This window comes from Falco biarmicus, chromosome 5, assembly GCF_023638135.1.
Source record: "Falco biarmicus isolate bFalBia1 chromosome 5, bFalBia1.pri, whole genome shotgun sequence".
Classification (NCBI taxonomy): Eukaryota; Metazoa; Chordata; class Aves; order Falconiformes; family Falconidae; genus Falco; species Falco biarmicus.
This window is the reverse complement of record NC_079292.1, coordinates 58662128-58683171: the sequence shown is the minus strand read 5'-3', so window position 1 is coordinate 58683171 and position 21044 is coordinate 58662128. Positions and strand designations below refer to the sequence as shown.

The 21044-nt window shown below is 40.8% G+C and overlaps 1 protein-coding gene across 3 annotated transcripts in view; it reads right to left on the bottom strand.

The window, feature by feature from the left end:
* MYH9 (myosin heavy chain 9) overlaps positions 1-21044 on the bottom strand; it is a 74437-nt gene that overhangs the window by 26607 nt on the left and 26786 nt on the right. For all 3 annotated transcript variants that reach the window (XM_056339468.1, XM_056339469.1, XM_056339470.1), the window contains exons 4-12: positions 15443-15470; positions 14542-14635; positions 9218-9310; positions 8470-8533; positions 7819-7917; positions 6801-6944; positions 3881-3976; positions 2701-2819; positions 1536-1688 (exon numbers count right to left, since the gene is read on the bottom strand). In XM_056339468.1, coding sequence (XP_056195443.1) covers positions 1536-1688; positions 2701-2819; positions 3881-3976; positions 6801-6944; positions 7819-7917; positions 8470-8533; positions 9218-9310; positions 14542-14635; positions 15443-15470 — 890 coding nt within the window. The remainder of the gene's footprint in view (positions 1-1535; positions 1689-2700; positions 2820-3880; positions 3977-6800; positions 6945-7818; positions 7918-8469; positions 8534-9217; positions 9311-14541; positions 14636-15442; positions 15471-21044) is intronic.

Here is a 21044-nt window from a genome sequence, read left to right as displayed (position 1 = left end):
ACAAAAGAATAATTACTACAGCTACTTAACCTGGGAATAGAAAAGATTTTCTCACAAACTCAGAGCTGGCAAGTGCTCTTCATAGGAAGGGGAAGGAACAGAAGCCCGAAGACAAACTCCTAAAAGCATGTGGACTGGAAAGTCCCCTTTTAATCCTCATATATAAAATCAGAGCAAGGAAAGCAAGGGAAAATTCTTCAACATCTCCAGATTTCTTCAAACTGTAAGGACAAGGTTAATAACCACCCACAGTGCATTTTCATGTTAGACCACGCTAAATACAATGCAGCTGTGAAAGAGAACGGTCCCGTTCTACTTCCTCCACGTTTCAGAAATTCCATGTATTTCCACTCCCCTCCTTTTCATGAGATTCAGCAACCATGAAACCAAAGGTAGACTAATCTGAGAGGGGAGAGGAAAAAAACAACCAGCCCTCAACTTTTCCATGTCTTAATTTTCCAATTGGTCCAATTCACTTTGCAGCTGCACAAGAGTTAGATCCAGCATAACAAAGGTTGATAACAGCTGCCTGTCTGGGATAATGGCAGGATAGTTCTTTTCTGATGGCAGCCTATGGCTGCTTCAGACTAAGTATAATGCAAATCCACATTCTAAAATTGTTGTTTCAGAGACATAAAGGTTTGGCCTGACAGTTCACTGCCACCTACAGAGGGAGCTCCCACTTCCTCTCTTTTTCCATCTCTCAACTTTATTTCCACTGTTCCTATCCTACATTTATCTTGCATCAGTTTTTATGCTCAGATTCCCCTTTGCAGACTGATTCAATTACAAAACACCCTAAGAAAATATTTTCCCCAGGGCCAGAGAGGTGAACAGCACAAGCAGTTGCAGCCAGGAGCAGCAGAGGGGAAAAGGAGCAAGTTCAATCCTTTTCTGCACCAAACCGCTGCTGTTAAATCTAACTGCATGTGAAACCACAATCTGATCCCTGATTTTCAGGTTTCTTTAAGAAAGGAGCATGTATAGGTCAATTTATATTGGATCTGATTTGGTCTACCATGTCTTTGTTTTTTCCAAAATTCATCAGTAGGAAGACAAAACTATCTCTAACAATTTTTAACGACACTAACAGATTTTTAATGACACTAACAGATTTCAGCAGATCATCCCTTAAATGTTTTGGGACAGACTAACGGGACATGAAATTTTAAGTCCAGTGGTGATCCGTAACTCTACACACTTTAAAAAAAATTTTTGTAGGTTAGCAAACTCTTAAAACTGTGAGCTATAAAGATTCAAGAACATCTCAAACTGTGAAATTAAAATAATTCTAATGCACAGGACAAAAAGCATGTAAGCACCAAAATATACCGCAATGAGAACACATGTGCAGAATATGTCAAATACTAACAAATGAACCACTTATCTGACAGTTCACATCAGCAGAGATCTCAAGTAACAAAAGTAGAATCCTTTCCGAAATTATACACTGTTCTCTTCCAGTTTTAAAGTGATTTCCTTCAGCAGTCTTTGCTCCATGATAAAAAGAGTACAAGGACCTGATATCCCCTTACCTCAAAAATCTCAAAACCAGCAATGTCAAGGATTCCAATGAAGGATGCACCCTGTCGCTTGGTCTTATCCAATGCCTTGTTGATACGCATAACCAGCCACCGGAACATACGCTCATACGTGGCTTTAGCCAGCGCTTCAATGGCAAAGTCAGCCTAAAGAGAAAAGGCAAAGATCAAGAGTTAGGTTAGAATCTAAAGAAAGGCACAGATTACACAGTTTTGGCATCTAATGGCCCAACTGCAGTCTGATTTTCCCTCTACCACCAAACTCACTGAACAAGGCTAATTTCAAAATTTATTCCCGCTGAAAAGTAGTGCAATACTCCACAAACAAGAGCAAAGAATCTGTCTTACTAAATTAGTGTGTCAAAGCCAAATTTCAGGATCCTGCCTGCTGGAGAAAGCAATGCCTGGTATTCAAGAAAAAAATCATGCCCAGTGACCTCCACAGACTATAGTAACATAGCAGGTTTCACAGGCCTAAAGAAAAGCGTTTACATTCTTTTGTAATTTTGGATTTGTGAAGCCAAATCCCTCCCTCCCATGCCACTACCCTACCTGGGATTGACAAAAAAAAGTACTATGTGTAGTAAGAAATTAAAAATCAAAATGGAAAGGCAGAATGGAAAAGCAGCCCGTGACTATTTCTAGACTTCACTCTCTTCCTAAACCCTTCCATGCTATGGGGGCATGTTTATTCGCACTGAGAACAAGGACGTGTTAATAAAGAAGCTGTGCAGCGAGTACCCACAGGGGCTTTGCCCCATTCAGGACCCTACTAGCTCCTAGGTCAGGTTTCAATTAGGGCACAACCTGATTCAAGAGTGTTACAAAATTTCAAGGCTGAGCAGCAAATTCTTCCACCCTAGTAACTGACCTACTCAAAAATAGTGCTCTTTGTATTATAGCAGCTTGAAAATGTCACCCGTGGATACAGCACTGAAGGATCTTACTCCCTTGGGACAGCCAGTTGCCAAAATTAGGGAAATTACATTCTCTTGCAATATGCACGCTACAGTATTCAAGTGTGGTTGCCATACATTGCATATGTCATAAAGTCATAAAGATGGTTATTAAATGCTACAAAACCCTCTAATACATTTATTAGCTTTGTGGCGGCAAGATAAAAGACTAAAGTACTTGTTCAATTTTACAAAATGCTTACCTGCTCTTTGGTCTGAGCTTTCTGGACATAATCTCGCCCAACTTTGATGCGAGGAGTCAGGATACCTCTAGTGAAATCCGTCACATTGATACCCAAGAGGTGAGACACTTTCTGAGCAGCTAAAGATGGTAAAAGGAAACAAAGAGATTAATGTTCATTTTTCTCACAGAAGGCAAAAGAAAAAGAAAAACATTCCTGCAACTGCCTTCCCAAAAGTCACAGAACAGCTTATAAAAATATTAAATGAAGAACAGGTTGGTGAGACAAAGATATCTTCAAAACCAAAAAATCCCCCAAAACCCTCTTGCAATGCATACTACGGGTTATTGAGAAGCCACGAAATTAAAAGAACACTCTCATACAACTAAGTAATAACACAGAAGCTTTAGAAAGTTCATTGTAATTTAAAGATATGTCAAGTAATGGATTTCTGAAGCTAACTGTTCTGTCTTCAGCTACTGATTAGTCTTTGAGGCAACTCTGTATTTCAGATTCAAGATTCAAACCCCAAATGGTTTATTCTCCTCCCTAAACGTCTATTTAGAGGGTATTTTCCATCATAATAATTGCCAAAAATATAAAACCTTAAAGATAAATTAACAGCTTCTTACATTTCTGCAGTATATCGATAATGAAGGTCTAAGAGTTAAGTCTTCCAACAGATAGCTTTCTTATCACGTGAAACAGTGTAATATTTACACACGTAACAATGGGCAGTGCAATTAAAACACATACACATACTTTATACCCACCACAAAACTACGCACCTTACTCTTACAGTCACATGTCTACCTACAGAGTCAGCAAAGAACATTCCCTGAAGCCTGATAACGTAGGTTTGCAGAAGCAATCATTCCTAGCTTGGTTAAAAGACACACACACTACATATTCCAGTAGAGTAATCTTTTTCATCTGGTCATCACATGCACTTCCTGCCTAGCCCTGTCACAGGAACACTGCCGCGTTCCTGCCTATGGGTGGCTGCACATGCACGCCTGGCAACACAGCGAGTATTTCTGTGAAGGAGCACATCAGCTCCTTTGTTAAATAATTCACCGTATAGGAAAACAAGACTCCAGTATTCCCTACGTACTGTAACATATTCTGCTACTTGCAAGAAGCTTCTGTAGGCTTTTCTCTGCATTTTTCTTTGTGGGGAGGAAGGAAGAAGATTGCTTACCTGTATTGTCTGGCATAGAGGCTTGGTCTGTATTACGCTCCTTCTTGAAGACTATGTTGCCAAGTTGAAGAACACCTGAGATAACCTTCAGGAGACCTTTTAAAATAATAATTACAGCTTAGTGTCAGACATCACCAAAAGCCCTGATACATCGCAGTCACCTTTCCTGACATGGCTAAGAGGCCCTTCTCAACATCCCAAAGATCTTTATGGAATCTGGAAAAACAACGCACAGGTAATTCCTCTATATGACTCCCATTCAGGACACAGGACTTGCCCTGTCCCTCCTATGCAAACTACACAGCCTGGCAATTTACCTGTTCTCAACATTGTTACAGTGAAGTGGGAGACAGGACTGAACGTAACATGCCACCCTACAACATATATATTTTCTGATAAAAAGTTTGTTCTCTGTTAGAGGGCCAAAATTCACTCAATGAATTCAATATTCAAATTTCCTCAATGACTACTGTTTAACACAGGAAAGAGACAGTTATTAAGAGTACAAACCAATTAAGAGAAGGAAGATTTTGTCCCTTAAACCCTGTACCACTTTCAGCTCCCTGACCAAAGTCTGTAGTCCATACAGACATATAACGTATGAAGGGCAGCAGGATGTGGGCCAAAGTGCCTGCACCGTAACTGTTACTAATTACATGCTGAAGCACCCCACCCATTGCTAATGGTATATTCATACTCTTTGAATGGTGCACGTAATAAGAGCAGCATCAGACACTAGGAGAGGAATGACATTTTTCAATGCCATTGCATCAATACAGTTTTCACTGTGTATCAATCAAAGCTCACTGCATAAGAGCTTCTAGTACTCTTGAGTAAAGGAAACTGCAAATGCAAAGGGAATCTTGTACCGAAGTTATTTCATTCCCTAGTTTCTACCTGTTGTGCTGGTTTTAGCTGGGATGCAGTTAATTTTCTTCATAGTAGCTAGTATGGGCTATGTTTTGGATTTGTGGTGAAAGCAGTGTTGATAACACTGCTGAGCAGAGCTCACACAGAGCCAAGGCCTTTTCTGCCTCTCACCCCACCCGTGAGCATGGGGGTGCACAAGATGTTGCGAGGGGACACAGCTGGGACAGCTGATGCCAGCTGACCAAAGGGATATTCCATACCACGACATCATGCTCAGCATATAAAGCTGGGGGAAAAAGAAGGAAAGGAGGGACATTTGGAGTTATGGCATTTGTCTTCCCAAGTGACCACTAGGCATGACGGAGCCCGGCTTTCCTGCAGATGGCTGAATACCCACCTGTCAATGGGCAGTGGTGAATTAATTCCTTATTTTGCTTGCTTGTGCACACAGCTTTTGCTTACTTAAACTGTCTTTATCTCAACCCATGAATGTTGTCACTTTTACCCTTCTGTTTTTCCCTCCATTCCACTGGGGGCAGGCAATGCAGAGAAGTGAGCAAGTGGTTATGTGATGCTTAGCTGCCAGCAGAGGTTAAATCATGACACTTGCAGAAACATTTATTTTAAAACAACATCTTTGATAGCAGAGTGAACAAAGGCTCTATATATGCTACATGAGGACTAACAGAAAAGAAACACATAAGTTCCTAGTGGCATGTTATGAAATCCAGTGGTTTGGTAGCTGAATCTGGAATCCTGATAATTGGATAGACGGCTTACTTGTATGTTGTCTCAAATTAAGATAGTCAGCTTTTAGACTTTACATCAAAACTAAGTAAACCTACCATCCAGCCAGCTACTGTATGTAATTATTCTGAAGAGCCTATAAGGAACATGAATGCCCTTCACACTTCGAACCGCAAATGCAAAACACTAAAGCTATCTTTGCTGTAGTGGCTGGAACCAATTTATCATCTACGTGACAGCAAAGATATGCCCTAGAGCATACATTAAAAACCCAACTCAAAAACCTGAGCACAGAAGGACATCCTGACAATAAATTATGCTGCTAATTCTTTTATTCGGTTTAGGCAAATTTCTCTTCACCTCTATACAGCAATTTCAGTCTCAGATGATTCAGGATATCAAGAAGTATATTAAACTGCGGATGACAACAGCATGGATTTATAGCAGTCTGGACCGGGAAGAGCAATAGGTAAGGCACAGGCACATATTCCCTACAGCCTCAGGGCTGCAGCTTCCATCAGAGGAGGTGATGACCTCAAATCACCACAGATGCCTGCTTCAGTGTAGAGAAAAAACAGTCCTAGTTTTATGAGACCTTACACATTTAGAAACCGAGATTTTGCGAAAACACTGGTTCCCAATCACTGAAGCAGATCATGAATGAGACAGCACAGAGCTCTGGTGAATACATATCACTGCACTTTGTGCTGGCTGTATGCAATTCTAGCTTCACTTTCATGGTACTGTGCTCCCAGAATCAGACAATATTAATTTCTGATCAGCAGTTCAGTGTTAAGCTGGAAAGAAAGGCACTATGACCAGGCCATTCTCAAAGTACTAATCCAGCAGTGGTTGGATTAGATACTTTAAAGCCACTGCTTAGGGATAGGGGGAGCACACAAGCCATGCATTGCACAAGAGAATGAGAGGATTCTTGTATCTTGGATATGTTATTCATAACCTGGATATACAGCCCTCATATTGGAAACAAAAACAGCAAGCAGAAGCATGTTTTCATTAGCTGCTTGACTTGTAACCTTAACTGTATAAACTGAAACTGTGCTGGTAGATCCTGAGGTGGGTCACTCCAAAGCTACTAAGTTTATTATTTGTACACTGTTCACTTGGGGGGGGGGGGGGGGGGGAGGTGCAGCATGGGAATGGACACCAGGCAAAACAAACCCAACAAAAAACCCAAAACAAATAAACAAAAAAGAACCCCAGAACAAAAAAGCTTTAGAGATGCATGATCTCTTCCCTCTGTCATTTCCTTGCATTTTCAAGCCCTTCATAGGATTCATACCTATCTGCTCCTCATCTGGGATGCCCATGATCTTCATTGCCTCCATGGTCTCCTGAAACATATCTTTGTCTTGCTGACCCGGGATTGTAACATGCCCATTGGAAAGGAAGCGGTATTTGTTGTAAGGCTCCAGTAGCAGATCAGCTTAGGAAAGAATTGAGAAAGAAGTTACTATAACTTTTTTTTTTTTTTTTTTTACTAGACAAACTACCACCAAGACCAAATTTCTGACTTGCATATGCTAGCAGGTGCTGTATGAATTTAAGATTAAGCCCAGTTTTACCGCAGGCTGAATATTTAATGTATTTTAGACAAACCTGGAGGTTTTCTGCCTCATTTCTTTTTATTCCCTCCTCTGGACTACTCTACCAAAGCAATGTCAATCATCATTATGCCCTAAGTCTGTAAGAAGCAGGGATTAACTCGGAAGTAAATTTGCCTTTAATTTCAGGCAACTCATTTGTTTCAAGTCAGGTGAAAGTTAATACATAGGTCTTGAAACTGCAGCAACTATGAGAAAAGTCCTGTCCTTCTGTCCTTCCCCCAGATCAAATCTGCAGCTCTTCCACACCATGGATTCTAATTACTAGGCTGAAGTATTAAAGCTAGGTGCAGTAGGATCCTAGACTTCTAGAGCTGCTTAGGTGCTAGCAGCTTTGCTCAATTCAGTTAAACAGTGAGTACATTGCAGTAGGACCCTTCCTGCGCTAAAAAAAGTTTACATAATGCAAGACAAGACTAAACAAGGGACAGTAATTTAGATAAGGAAGGGTGTAGAGTCATTGCTGGCAAGGAGACAAGTGCAGGAAGGAACCAGAGAAGGAAGTTTTCAGAAACAGAGAAGTGCAGGGGGAGGGCAGAGGGAAGTATGAGTGTGTAAAAGAAGTGAAGTAGGGGTGACCGTATCTAAAAGGCAGAGACAAGACACTGTGAAGGAACAGGTCCTAGCCTGCAAGTGTTTTGGACCCTCTGTCATTGCGATGAGGGAACCCCATAACCACAACAAAGTCACACTTACTCTTCAAATGCTCCCCAGCCCCAGATAGCAGGTAGTAAAAGATGTGGAAGGTTCTCTCCTCTTTGGCTTGACGAATTGCACGTGACTTCTCCAGCAGATCTGCAGAGAGTCAAGGCATATGGCAGGGCGTACAAATCACCTCTTATTCCATGGCAGGAGAAAAATCTCCTGATGTACTACTACCTGATGTTCTTCTCGTGCCGTTAACAGGGGTATTGATATAGCAATCATTACCAGTCAACAACCCACTGAGCTTCAGGTCTCAGTTCTGCCAGCCTCCAAACCATGGCTATGATAAGAGAGACTTAACTGATTAAAAAAACCCAGAAAAACAGTGGCCATCCATCCCCTATTTGCCTTGGGCAGAAGTGAGAACAGCTTACAAAATTCCAAAGTTATTCATCTTATCGTAGTTTATGCTTCCATTTCAGCCTCCTGAAGTTAGAATTCATTCATTCAGAAAAGGTTTCCATCACGATCAAAAGATCACAAAATACTATATGAAGAAACAGGAGACTGCAACAGTAATCTTGCTAAGTGCTTCCTACCATTTTCTCAATGTGACAGTCAATTGTGAGCAGACTGCGAGTACCATTACCGCCACTTCTATAGCCTTTAACTTTTCCTTTTAAGTGGTTACAGAAAGGATACAGGTCTCAATATTAGCTCCGACAATGTAGCCGTTGACATCAAAGTTGATTCTGATGAATTTGCCCTAAGAGGAAGATAATAGCATTAAAATTAGCATTCAGTGGTTAACAGGAGTAAGCAGCAAAGGTAACCTTCTCTATTTAATTCAGGAAATTCAGAACAGGTCAGACAGGTTTTAGGCAAAACATAAGGTCAGCCAATAGGCAATGCCTACTGATCACACCAGCGATTTAACAAACAAGGCACCGCTTTCAGACATTTCTGACATTCAGAGAGCCTATAATTCAAATTCATTAAGTTTCAACCTAGATTTCCCATAACCAAGGTCCCTTCAGTTTCATGTGCTATATGACCTAAACAGCTCCATCTTCCTCAATGTCAGCTTCAACCATTTTCATTTAGTTTCAGCTCTAGGTCCCTCATCTGCCCCTCAGACACTGTCTGTTGCTCTCCAAAGCAATCAAAACAAGGACCAGTATTTGCTCTCCAGGATAAAACTGACTGTAATAAACTTACACAAAAAATTGGTATAGATGATCCTCGTGCAGAGTCAGGTTCATTCATTCCAGAGACCTATCAGGCCTATTCTGGATAATTCATGGAATGAAACTCACTTCCCAGATTAACGTGAAGGAAGTCACTTGCAGACAGTTGTCCTACCCCTGACATCAATTCACCCAGAAGTAGACTAGGTCTTCCCTCTAGGAACTGGAGAATACTGGCACCCATGTCAGATAACAATACTCACAAATCTTGAGGAGTTGTCATTCTTCACCGTCTTGGCATTTCCAAAGGCCTCCAGGATTGGATTAGCCTGGAGCAACTGTCTCTCCAGTTCTCCCTAGAGAGAAATCAGAAATTAATAAAGTAGATAGCAGTTCACTGCATTAACCCTTGGGTCAAACCAGCGCTGAAGTTTCAATTCACACTAGCTTAGCATCTGTTGTAGAGAAGCCACATTAAATCTTTGGAGATGATACCTTAAACCTTCAAAAGAGACTCATTAGTTATCTGGGTAAAACAGAAACATTCACAAATATTCCTTGTTCCCTTCCTCAACACAACGGCATCGCAGTGCTCCCTTTCCATTAACAAGCCACCCTTCAAAGCCACTTTGTGTAACACCTCACAGACTTCCCAGGATCAAAGCGAAACACCGTACCATCCAAGATCAGGCCCTCATCCCAGAAGTGTCTTGCCATCTAGGCTGGAGGAGTGAGGAAAACCCTGTCTTGCTACTGCAAAACAGTCCTGAACTCTGCTAGTAGTAGGTTAAGAAGTTAGTCTGAAAAGGTCTAATTTTTTTTTTTAGGGGAAAAAAAAAAAAAAACCACCACAAACAAGAAGCCTGCACTAAGAGCTGACATCTTCCAAAATACAAACAAGCAAAGAACTCCTTTGTAAGAAGGCACACACACACACACAAGAAGGGGAATTAGTGGTATCCCACAAACTGCATGATCGCTTGCATTCCGCTGCTATATTCGCACACTCCTCCCCTTAAGGAACATAAAATGCTGGAGCTGTAGAAAAAGAAAATTCAGAACCTTTACCCCTGTCAAGTACTAGACCACTGGAGCATATACACCTTTCCCTGCAGGCTCTAGATATTTCCCTGGCTGTTTTTAAAAATTACTTGTCCTCTGTGCTAAAAATGAAGTTCTATATATTTCAAGATTGCCTAAAAATCTTCTAGAGACAGAAAATGACAGTTTATATTAATGTTTCTCTTTTTATCAGTTATCAGCAAGTACTCAAGGCTTCCTGTGCATAATGGATGGAAATGAAGTTAGATTCGCAAGAACTGGAATTTATGGGCCAATTATTTAAGGGTATTTCTAAAGGAAAATTGTTCCCATTTATTCTCAAAGTGCATTATAAAACAGATTAGTCCTTACACAACCTCTCTAAAAATACATGCAATAAAAAAAATATATACGAAGAGGAAGATACATGAGAAATGTACAAAGAACTACAAATTTTATTTCTTACTTCCACAATGACCTCAGTTCACGCTTGCAAAGAGCAAGGCCAAACAAGACCCTCAGGACCTGCAGAACCACACATACACCGAAGGGGCAGCTTCTGCAAACACTTCCATTCACTGACAAGTATATATAACAAGGAGGGTAGCCCTGGGAAGGGAACCTGAGGTGGGACACCTGCTCTCTCACAACAGACCCAGCGTATGGTTTTGTAAGGAGAAAACCTTGAAAACTAGGGTTTAGTCCTTGAAACTGTGTGGCAGTCACATTTCTCCTCCCTTCTGGCACGTGTAATGAAGTTGGGACACTCTTCCCTCATCCCATTTCTCCTCCCCATCCTGCAGTGAGGTCCTAGGCCTTTGTGTTACTATGCAGGTGAGAGATGCAAGCAACATAACATTTCAACCCAACTATGAAACAAAATGCCCATTTTTTCCCCTAAACAGAAGTCAAGTTTAGACATAAAATCTATTCTAATTTTTTGGCTAAAGATAAAACTAAGGTCATGCTTAGCTACACAAAGATCAAAAGTTGACAGAAACCCATACTGTAGACCCTCCTGTTATTTAGTACCTCAGGAAAAAAAGTGTCATTAGTGTCAAGTAGGTGTTGGTAAACTGTGGTTTAGTGGTGATTAGGTCTCTTGAACCAGCAAGGTAGCAATATGCATAGAGAATGCCAGCTCAGACTCACAGCAGTGTAAAGCTGTGAGGAAAAGAAAATGCTTAAGAGCTGGTCAAGTCAGCTAGCCTTCATGACTTGCCTTAGCACCATACAGTGGGAAGATCAAGTTCTCAGAATGCCGTGGCAATGGCACGTAAGATTAAGTGGCTGCGATTACTGCAATGTATTCACTCCTCACTGTTCGCTGTCTTTTTTAAAAAAAAGACCATCCCATTATCTTCAAAATTGTAAAGACTTTTTTTGCGTGGCGCTGTTTGGTTTATTTTTACCTTAAATTTTGATCACCTTTCACTGAAGGAAGATACTTCATTATTATTATACAATGGGTAATTCTGCAAAGCAAAACCAGTACAACACAGAGCTGTTCATCACAAGCTTTCTAGAAATTCTAAGGTTCCTATCATCAAGACGCTGCCAATTTTCTGACACCTGTAATTGCCATTCCTTGACCTGAAACAAATTTGTTTAATACTTGGCATGCATTTGAAGTATGTACAATATTCCTCGTCAAAACAGAAGCAGCAGACACTGGATCTGTTAGCCTGTGGTTAGGCAGTGCAATTCAGTATACTCTCTTTATAGTCCTCTGAAGTTACACCAATTTAAAGCAACAAAAATCCTTGATATCTACCTTGTATGCTGCATTTTTTTGCATCTCATATGCTTTTTGGAATGACTTCTACACAATGTAGAACTTCTGCCAGCCATTTATTCTTCTGGAAGTATGGAGAAAGGCACCTAGAAATCACAGCTAGCTTTCACAGCATGCAATTTAAAAAACTGAAAGATGGGGGAGGCTGTTTGGTGGTTTTGTTTATTTTGGTGGGGCTTGTTGTTGGTTTTTTTTTTTTGGTTTTTTTTTTTTTTTTTACACTTTAGGGATTTACTTTCGCATTCTCTGCAGTTATGTGAGAGATTCTTCGATAACTGAATCCAAACAACAGTGGGTTGGATGGAGAAGGGAGAAACATCGTCAGTAACGTAACCTTCAACACAAATGTTTAAGCATTAGCAACTATTACCCATTAATTTCTGATTAGCTGCAAATTTTTCATCTTGAAAAAAACTGTTACATGACTTAAATCAGTAGAGAAGAAGAGACTAAACAAGGGAAAACATCAATCTCAACTTCCATAAACAAAGTTTCATCAAATGAAGTGTTTATATGATTAGATTCAGTAGACCCCAAAAGCAGCTTTAATGTGCTCAGCAGTCACACCATGCAGCTAGAAGCTATTTAGCTGAATATACTAATGCACTAGGATCAGTGGAAGGTGCCATTGTCTCCAAAACAAAAGAGCTGGAGTTGAAGAATATGCTTTATAAATCTGATTTTGCTCTGATACTTGGGAAAACGGGGGCTTACATCCAAAACTCTAATAGGTGAGAGTCAAGAAACCTTCATGGTAGATAAAGTACCACTACTTTCTATATTATCATTGATTAAGTTCTATGCAGAGTCTTGCAGCATAAAGGTTTGGCACTATCATACTCTACCTAAAGAAGAAAATCTGCCATGATCAGCATACCTGAGATTTTCAAAAAATTTAATGCATTCATCTTCATAAACACTTATAATCTGGTTGCAAGTTCAAGGTTTGTAAGGAATTGTTGCATAGAGCACTCATTACCAATTACATTCAAAGACTCCAGTTCTAAATCCTCTCTGGTAAGGCTGGTGCTACTGTCTAGTTACAAAATCAGAGCAGAATGTGAGCTGCAGAACTTCTCAGAAGAATCAAAACTTGGGGGGCAGTAAATACAGAACTTGGGCAAATCACCAACCAGTCCAATTTAGAATTGGTTTATTCTCCTAAGAAGACTGTCTGTCCTGCTTTAGTGGTTCAAATTTTGCTCAAGGATAAACAGGGGAAGAATACTTAACTCCATGATTTTATTTTCCACACACACACACAAAAAAAAAAAAAAAAAAAAAAAAAAAAAAAAAAAAAAAAAAGGAGAATGTTTCTAAATAAAGCTACTGACAGACCATGGAAAAAGTCTTCATACGTCTGAAACTCTGGCACATACAAGGTTGGGGTTTTTTTGTTGGATTCCAGAAGTTACTTATTACTCTGTGTGCGCACACACACAGTATGCCTGTGTGCAGAAATGCCTTCTTATTTGTATACTCTATACACATAAGATGTCTACACGTTAAGCTACTATGGGAAAATCCTTCTGTTGTGATACAGTGGACACACTTGGCATCTGGCTTGCATTAACGCAGCTCACCAGTGAACATTTCCAACTTGTTCAGCTCTGGCTAACAAGCTCAGCCCCAGAACACCCTGTCTGCAGGGCAGCCTTCCCCTCAACCTTCTTCACAACATGCAGCCACAACTCACTGCAATGAACACAAAGCTAAACACCTAACTACATTTGTCTTACTAGGAACACCACACACTACATGCTTGTAGTTCTAGGAAAGCCTGGTCCAGTCCTATTGCCCTGGAGGAATACTTCTGAAGTGGTATGTCTTGGAAAATTCTGCAAGAAAAATCTTAAATGCAAACTAGTATTGAGCACAGAACACAAGTATTCTTGATATTAGTCTCCAACTGAACATCCTCACAAAAAGATTACTGTGCACCACACAAAAAAAAAATTGTGAATTGTCTATGGATTTGTTTTAGCTGCAGAAAGTGACATTGGTGTGGAGTGAAAAGCTGCTCAAAAAAAAAAAAAAATCACACAATGGGACAGAAAATGCATTCCTGGTGCAGAACGTGCAGTAAACGTGCAGCTCACCTACGAGGATACAACTGACGAATTCGGCAATAGTCCATCGGGGGAGAGGGAGGGGGAAAAAAATATAAGTGAGACATCTTTGAAGTTCTCCCACCATCACCACCACCCTTCTTTCATGTGCTGCTAACACTTGGCTGTTTTCCACCCTTTAATTTTTTTTCTACAATTTCAAAGCTTTCAGCTGATGTCCACTAGCCTATCACTCCATTCTCCAGGTTTGAGGCAGTATATATAATACCCAGGCCTAATCTATAAAAGTACAGAAGAAAGGAGACGGCTCCTCCACAGAAGGATCAGTTGTAAACTGCCTGGACTGGTTATAAGCAATACATCCATGAAAAGTTCAGCATGGGTGATCCTTCATTTATAGTGTCCCTTGCCTATGCACTTGCCCATGAATCCAACTGGTTGTGGATGAGCTTATCACCACTGTAACTCCACTGAATTCAAAGGAGTTATGACTTAGAACAGTGTTCCCTGGCTTGCAATTTTTGACAAACTTGTTTCATAGTTCACTGTCCTCCTCAGATCCCTGATAGATGTTAGTATCTAGGCTTTTATTGAGCAATACAGCTTTTAACAACATCAGCTAATATATATTTATTGTCCAAAGTCAGCACAGCAATAAAGCATCATTAAACCTAGGTCTTACCTGGTCTTTTTTGGACTTGTGTGAAGAAGCAACGTGAGCCAGATATTGAATGACCTTCTTGGTGTTCTCTGTTTTACCAGCTCCCGATTCACCTCTGTAAAGAAAATCTGCAATTCATTCACAAACAAGAAATAGGGGGACATACTCATATATCTAACCCCAAAAGGGCTACAGAGCTCCTTAACTGCACTCTGGCCATTGCGGCACCTCCCTTAAACCCAAGAAAAAACAAGTTGTACTGGCAAGCTGGTAGCAGTGTAGCTGGACTGCAGGCTAGCCCTCCGGCCGTTTGCCACCAGATGCAGGTTCCATATGCATGCACATAGGAGGGAAGGCAATAAAGAACTACGCTTTCTAGTACTTGGATACAAAGCCTGCCAAATGGCTGAAGAATAACTCGGAGGCTGCTGTACAGGTAGGGGTGAAATGTAACGAAGTGAATCCTTCAAAAGGAAACTTCCTGAGTAAGAAGAAACATACCAATTCCTTAAACAGAACTGAGGGCCAACCAATTTTGGTGTGTCTAGAAGAGAAACTGCTGATTCAAGGGTATCTGTTACTCTGTTGGCCTTATCAGTATGAATGTACTGAAACATAACAGCTGCATCAAATCTGAAGGACTTTTCCAAGCCTTTTCCATTGACAAAGCTGTATTTCTTTAGGAGTTTGAGTACAGGGACTGTTTCAAAACCTCCCTTTCTTCATCCACTTCTTAGAAAAATTATTCTGCAGAAAGGATTAAATATATATTGGAAGAAATGTAGTGGGACCTTCCTTGACTCTCCATTATTACCTGATTTACTGAGCCTACTCCCAGCACCTACAAATAAGAGTCATCCAACCAAGAATTTAAAAACACAGACTCTGACATCCAGACAAGCTGATGACTGTAAACACTCACGTGCAAAGGATGGACTGATCCTCTCGATCTAGAATAAAATTTAAAAAAGCAGTCAGACTAAGATTCTGGAATTAAACTGTGACAGAATGAAATCAACACCAAAGACAAAACCAGGAACTAGTAATCTCTGACAAGTACCTTCAGAAATATGGCCAGATAACCCCTTCTCTGACAAGAGACCCCAACCTCCCACCATATGATAAAGTATACTGGCACCATAGCAGTTTAGTTTTCTACATCCAGAAAGAACATTGTTTGCTTTACAATTTTTCCACACATCTCCCACTGACTGTTTCTTTACCACAGAGTTACAGTTTGATGTACACCTACTTGTTCTTCAGCCCCCCCTGCCCTGTTATATCGGGCCCATACTTACAAAAGTTATCAGCAGAGCAGTGGAAATGGAAGGGGGAGGGGGGAAGTGGAACAGAAACCATTACAAATCCTGAAGTGCCAAAACTTCACATCAAACGGAGGCTTTCACCCCCAAAACAAACACTGGCAGCTCAGTGAGAATTTTTTGTTATTTACTTTGTACACAATGGCCTTGAAAACTACAACACTGAGCAGCAGCCCAAGTCCTATACAGTTGGTCTGTTTGTGGCACCATCCCCAACTGTATTAACACAGCAGCTGGTAACAGCAGAAACCTTTTCTTCTTCATGTTGACATACCAGTAGACGTACTAATTCCTGTGTTCCAGTCCCAGCTGTAGGTGATAATATCTTTCCAGTTACAGAACTTATTCACCCAGCTAATCCACCACTATCTTCTCCATCTTTAACCTCCTTTCAGCTTTCACCTGCGATTCCACTTCCTCATACACAGTCCTGACTAGTCCTTCCACCATGGCTTCATCCCACTGCTCCTCCACCACTTCTGTGTGAACACTCCCCTGCTGCTGCCTTGGTTTCACTTTCCATCCACTCCTCTACCCTGTGCCCCCTTCCCTCCTCCTCCCCCAGTCTGCATCCCACTCCTCCCCTACACTACCAGGAACCAGCTGGGAGCACTGGGCGAACTGAAGAGTGCCTGTACCAGAACAACTTGTAGTCATCACAGGGGCAGTGAGACCTGTTCAGACATGGAACAGACTTGGGCACTGCAAGTCATTCAGAGGCAGTCACATGAGCTACTGGGGCACTCACAGAACAGACTGTGCCACCAAACTCAAAATTTCTAAATTATCCATTTGGCCATGTGGTTTTTTTGGTTTTGCTTGATTTTAACGGGTTTTTTGCTTAAGATCAAGACCTGAGGACTGTCAGATCATCCAATCTGAGAACCTCAGAAACACAGCAGCTAAGATTTCATCCAGTTATTGTCATTTTTTCCTTTTTTTGCATAGCCCAAATTTTGTGTTGGGATGAAGTCTAATCTCCAAAGAGCGAGAAAGCAAGCCTCAAACATCCACAAGAGTATAGAATTCACAGAATTACTCTAATTATTTCAGCAATAACTTTCATCAGTATGTTTATGGATGTGACTGTCTCCATATTTTAGCTACTGGTTTATTCCTTTCTCCAGTAGCTTAGAGAAACAAAGTGCACTCAGTATTCTCCCGTCAGAGAGTACTTAGACGATATAACTGAGTCACTATTCAAGTTGTTTTGTGCAAGATAAAGAGAATGCACTGTAATTAGGGTAGGCTTTGTAGTCAGATAGAGGTCAAGTACCTGGAAACCTATATTCTATACCCTTAAACACTGCTGCTGCAAGTGAATTTAGCATTTCAGTCCTAACGTCATGATTGCCATACCCATCAAGAAAATTCTCCTATAGACCTCTCTCTTTATAACCTGAGTTTATCTAGCCTTTGGACACATGGAATAAGGAAAGCAGGTAAACCTACCAAATTTGAGATTCTATCTTTTCTTAAATTATTCTGAAGCCAATGATGAAAATATTAGGTTCACAAGTTACAGACAGGCAACTCCTGCTCTTAAGCTTCTTTACTGGAAACTGACTGTATGCAGACGACCACAAAAAAATTAGAGGACAATCTGCTTTATTCCTGTTAATACTGTTCTCAGAAAGAGCTGATCAGCCCTGAGACTGGAAGAAAGCAAGCAGAAGAAAATCACCACTCAACATGGTTTTGATCCAGCAAACTCTTGTGTATTCAAAACTAGATACTGCAGCCTAGCACTGCATATTCATTTTTCTCCAAATGCTGAATTTTAATCATTGCCTTTAAAGATACGCATCTTTTTTGCTGAGGGACAGGCTGAGTAGATGTTAGCCAGCTCCGAAGGCCCCACCCATTCAAGGTTCCCAGTGGGTCAAGGGCTCAGCAGGGCATGCCAGCCCTCTGCATGACTGGGCACTTTGAGGGTGGATCAGGGGAATAACTAGTTACTCCTTTATGGATTGCCTAAGGAAATGTATTCTTTGGTAGCGCAACACCTGGGTGTAATTCTCTATCACAAAGCAGCTATATGAAAGGACAAAATTGTGTCTCTGAATAACACCTGACTTTTGAAAACTTGACTATAAACAAGCAGTCCACTTGTCCTAGAAAAGGTTATACACACACTCAAGGTACTACAGAGACTCTTCTAAGAAGCCAATTCAAGAGAAATAAAAAATAATTTAAAAAAAAAAACAACTAAGAAAGGTGTTCCTTATTCCTGATAGCCAGCTCTGGTCTTAGAATTATGAGCTGGAGGTCCTCAGACAGGCAATGGAGCCCCAAGTACTTGAATAGCAGATGCCTTCCCATTCCCTCTCCTCCAGGAGAAGATCCTTATTCCAGCAAAAAGATATCAGTAAGCAGACAGATAAACCAACTGCCCAACAGAAAGAGACGATCAACATCAGGTAATACTAAGAAGCTCTTTGGCACCGAACATTTTTTGTTTGACAGATTTTGTCATATTTAGTTGAGAAGCTCTTTTTGAGCCACATTCCCCTGAGGCAAGGTAGCAACAGCACCCTGGAGTGACCTGAGAAAGTCCCAAACAGGCAAGCACAGGATTTTTTCCACACCTTAACACAAAGCAAGGTGTTGAAAGGTGCTCAGGCAGGAAAAGTAGCAGACAGTGTTCAAAATCCTCCCGGCACTACATTTTCCTCCCCCAGCATACTTTCCTGGTGGCCTGCTACAGCTGCGTTAGTCACCTCTGCTTTAAACCAGCAGGAACGTACCTGCGAGTGCAGGCAAGTCACTGGCAGCATACAGACACTGCCATAAAAGGCAACATTCCTGTTTGCAATCCGGGGGAAATTCTTTCCCAGGACTGCAATGCAGCAGTCATTGGGATAGCTGGAATTCTTCTAATTGTATACAGGCAGACAACTCAAATAATGTGTTGAGCAACAGGAAACTGGAGCCGACCAAAGGGCCAATGAGCTAACACATACAAAAGCATAACTCTTAGATACACTTCCAATTAAGAATTGCTTTAAATGCCAATATTCATTCTCCATACAATACTGATTTGTGCCATCACAAATCAGAATTCAGTTGCCCAGACAAGAGGCCAACTCCACACACACCCCCCTTTTTTTTTTAAAGAATCATTCAACATGGGCGTACTGCACAATTTCAGTCAGCACTTGCCTTTACTCCTTTGTCAGTTGTGCAAGCAACATACTCAGCAAAAGAGAATGTGCTGGGTACCATAAACTCAGTTGCTTATAATAACACAATCAAGAAACGCCTGATTAAAAGAAATCCGCATCTGCTTTTCAATCCTAAACAGAGACACTTATTAAAACCAATCCAGAATAACAACTCATTAGTTAATTATAGCAACAGTTCTGTATTTCAGACCAGCTGGCAAGGGAAGCTTTTTATCTAGGTACTTCTTTAGCTCTCATCACCATAGCATTCAAGAGATTGTAAGAAGAAGCAGCCTCAAGTACCCAGAAATTCAGGAAGTAAAACATCCTTTATATTTAAGCTATACAGCAGTGTACATATTTTTATTTATATATATATATATATAATATCTCAAGATCAGTATCAATTTTAATTTTGCTATATACAATTAATTTTGCTATATAAAACCCCCATAATATCTAACTCATTCTTGACTTTCTTCAGTCCAAAAATAAAAGACTGCATTTTAGACTGCTTCCAGGACCTTCCACATACATTAAAAACTCAATTAAACCAAAATTTGTTTTCACAAGAGAGACATCTTGTACATAAAAAGTCCTCAGGCAAATACTCTACTGCAAAACAACCAATCTGAATGAATGCTGAACTGCTGTGGTCGAATATATTGGCATAATTGATAAATTAACAGACCTTCAAACTCCTGAATTTTGTTTTTAGATGTTTTGGGACAGAAGAAGAAAAAAGGTTGGGAGGCTAGAAGAGAATGTGCAATTTAAGCTCCAGATCTCAGTTACAGAACATCCTAGCAGGCCTTTATCACCCACTTCCTCTGCATGAGTGACTCCAGTTTCAAGCCTGTTCATCTCCATAAAAGGAGAAGTAATATAGCATTCACACAATGGTGACATCATCCCTCTAGCTAAGAGGAAGTGTAGCTGAAAGGCTTGGCTTGCAGTCCACTGCCTATAGCTGACTCATTAAGGCTAAAATCTTAACCATAGCTAGATGGTACCACCCACCTCCTAACCACCGAGCGTCTGGCAGAACTGAGGAGCCTGGGCCTCTAGGTTTCCATTGCTACACTGCTCCCCTAGCATCGTGGTGAATGCCTGTAGCCCAACTTAGCTGACCAAGTTGGAGTTGACCTAAAGCAAGCATTAGTCTTAAATGCATGCAAGTGCTTCAACCATGCAGTAGTTTCAGTTTCTCAGTCCCTCCTCAAACATCTCTTTCTGACCTCAACATAATCTTGCAACCAATGTCCTTCCCCCAGAGTTCTGTAACAGGAGGTGCCCCAGGCATGTGACTGTACTACTCAGAACAACCCCACTGCCATAAAATCTAATCAAATATGTTCACTGCGCTATTTCAACCTACATCCTGTTTAACCAGGATCAAAAACACTCCGGGGGAACACCAGAACAGAGCTGAGAGCCTGGTTTTGCATTGTCATTTAAGGAATGCATTATAGGTTATCAGCATTTTGAAATTTCTCTATCATTATCATCAAGTTAAAAAAAAAGGCAAGAAAAAAAAAGTCAAATGAAGGACAAACACAGCATATCCAAGACAGCTCTCAACAACAGAATGTCAAGATGTAAAACAGGAGAGAGGGAAAAAAGAAGTATCACATGAGCTGGCAGGAACACTGCAGTGCCAAGATTCAATTTCGCGTTATCTAAAGCTTGGGGACAGCCATGAGGAGAAAAGTTTCATTTCAAAAAATGAAATATATCCTACTGGGTCAAATGCAAATATTTACTTCCCCAAGCCATTTCTGGACTAAAGCCCATAACCTCTAGCATTCCTTAACTGAATCTGGAGATAACAAAACAGGAAAACATGTTAGACTCTAATTTTAGGTTACACAAATGTTTATGAAGCTCTAACAGGAAAGAAAAACTGGTATACAGCCTGCAAAAGCTCAGGAAGCCCACGGTACTGAAACAGTGAACTGCATGGAAACTGACAGCAAGGGCTGAAGCATTACATAAGGGACTGCCAGAGAGCTCCTGCTCTGGTTTGCAGGAATGAAGC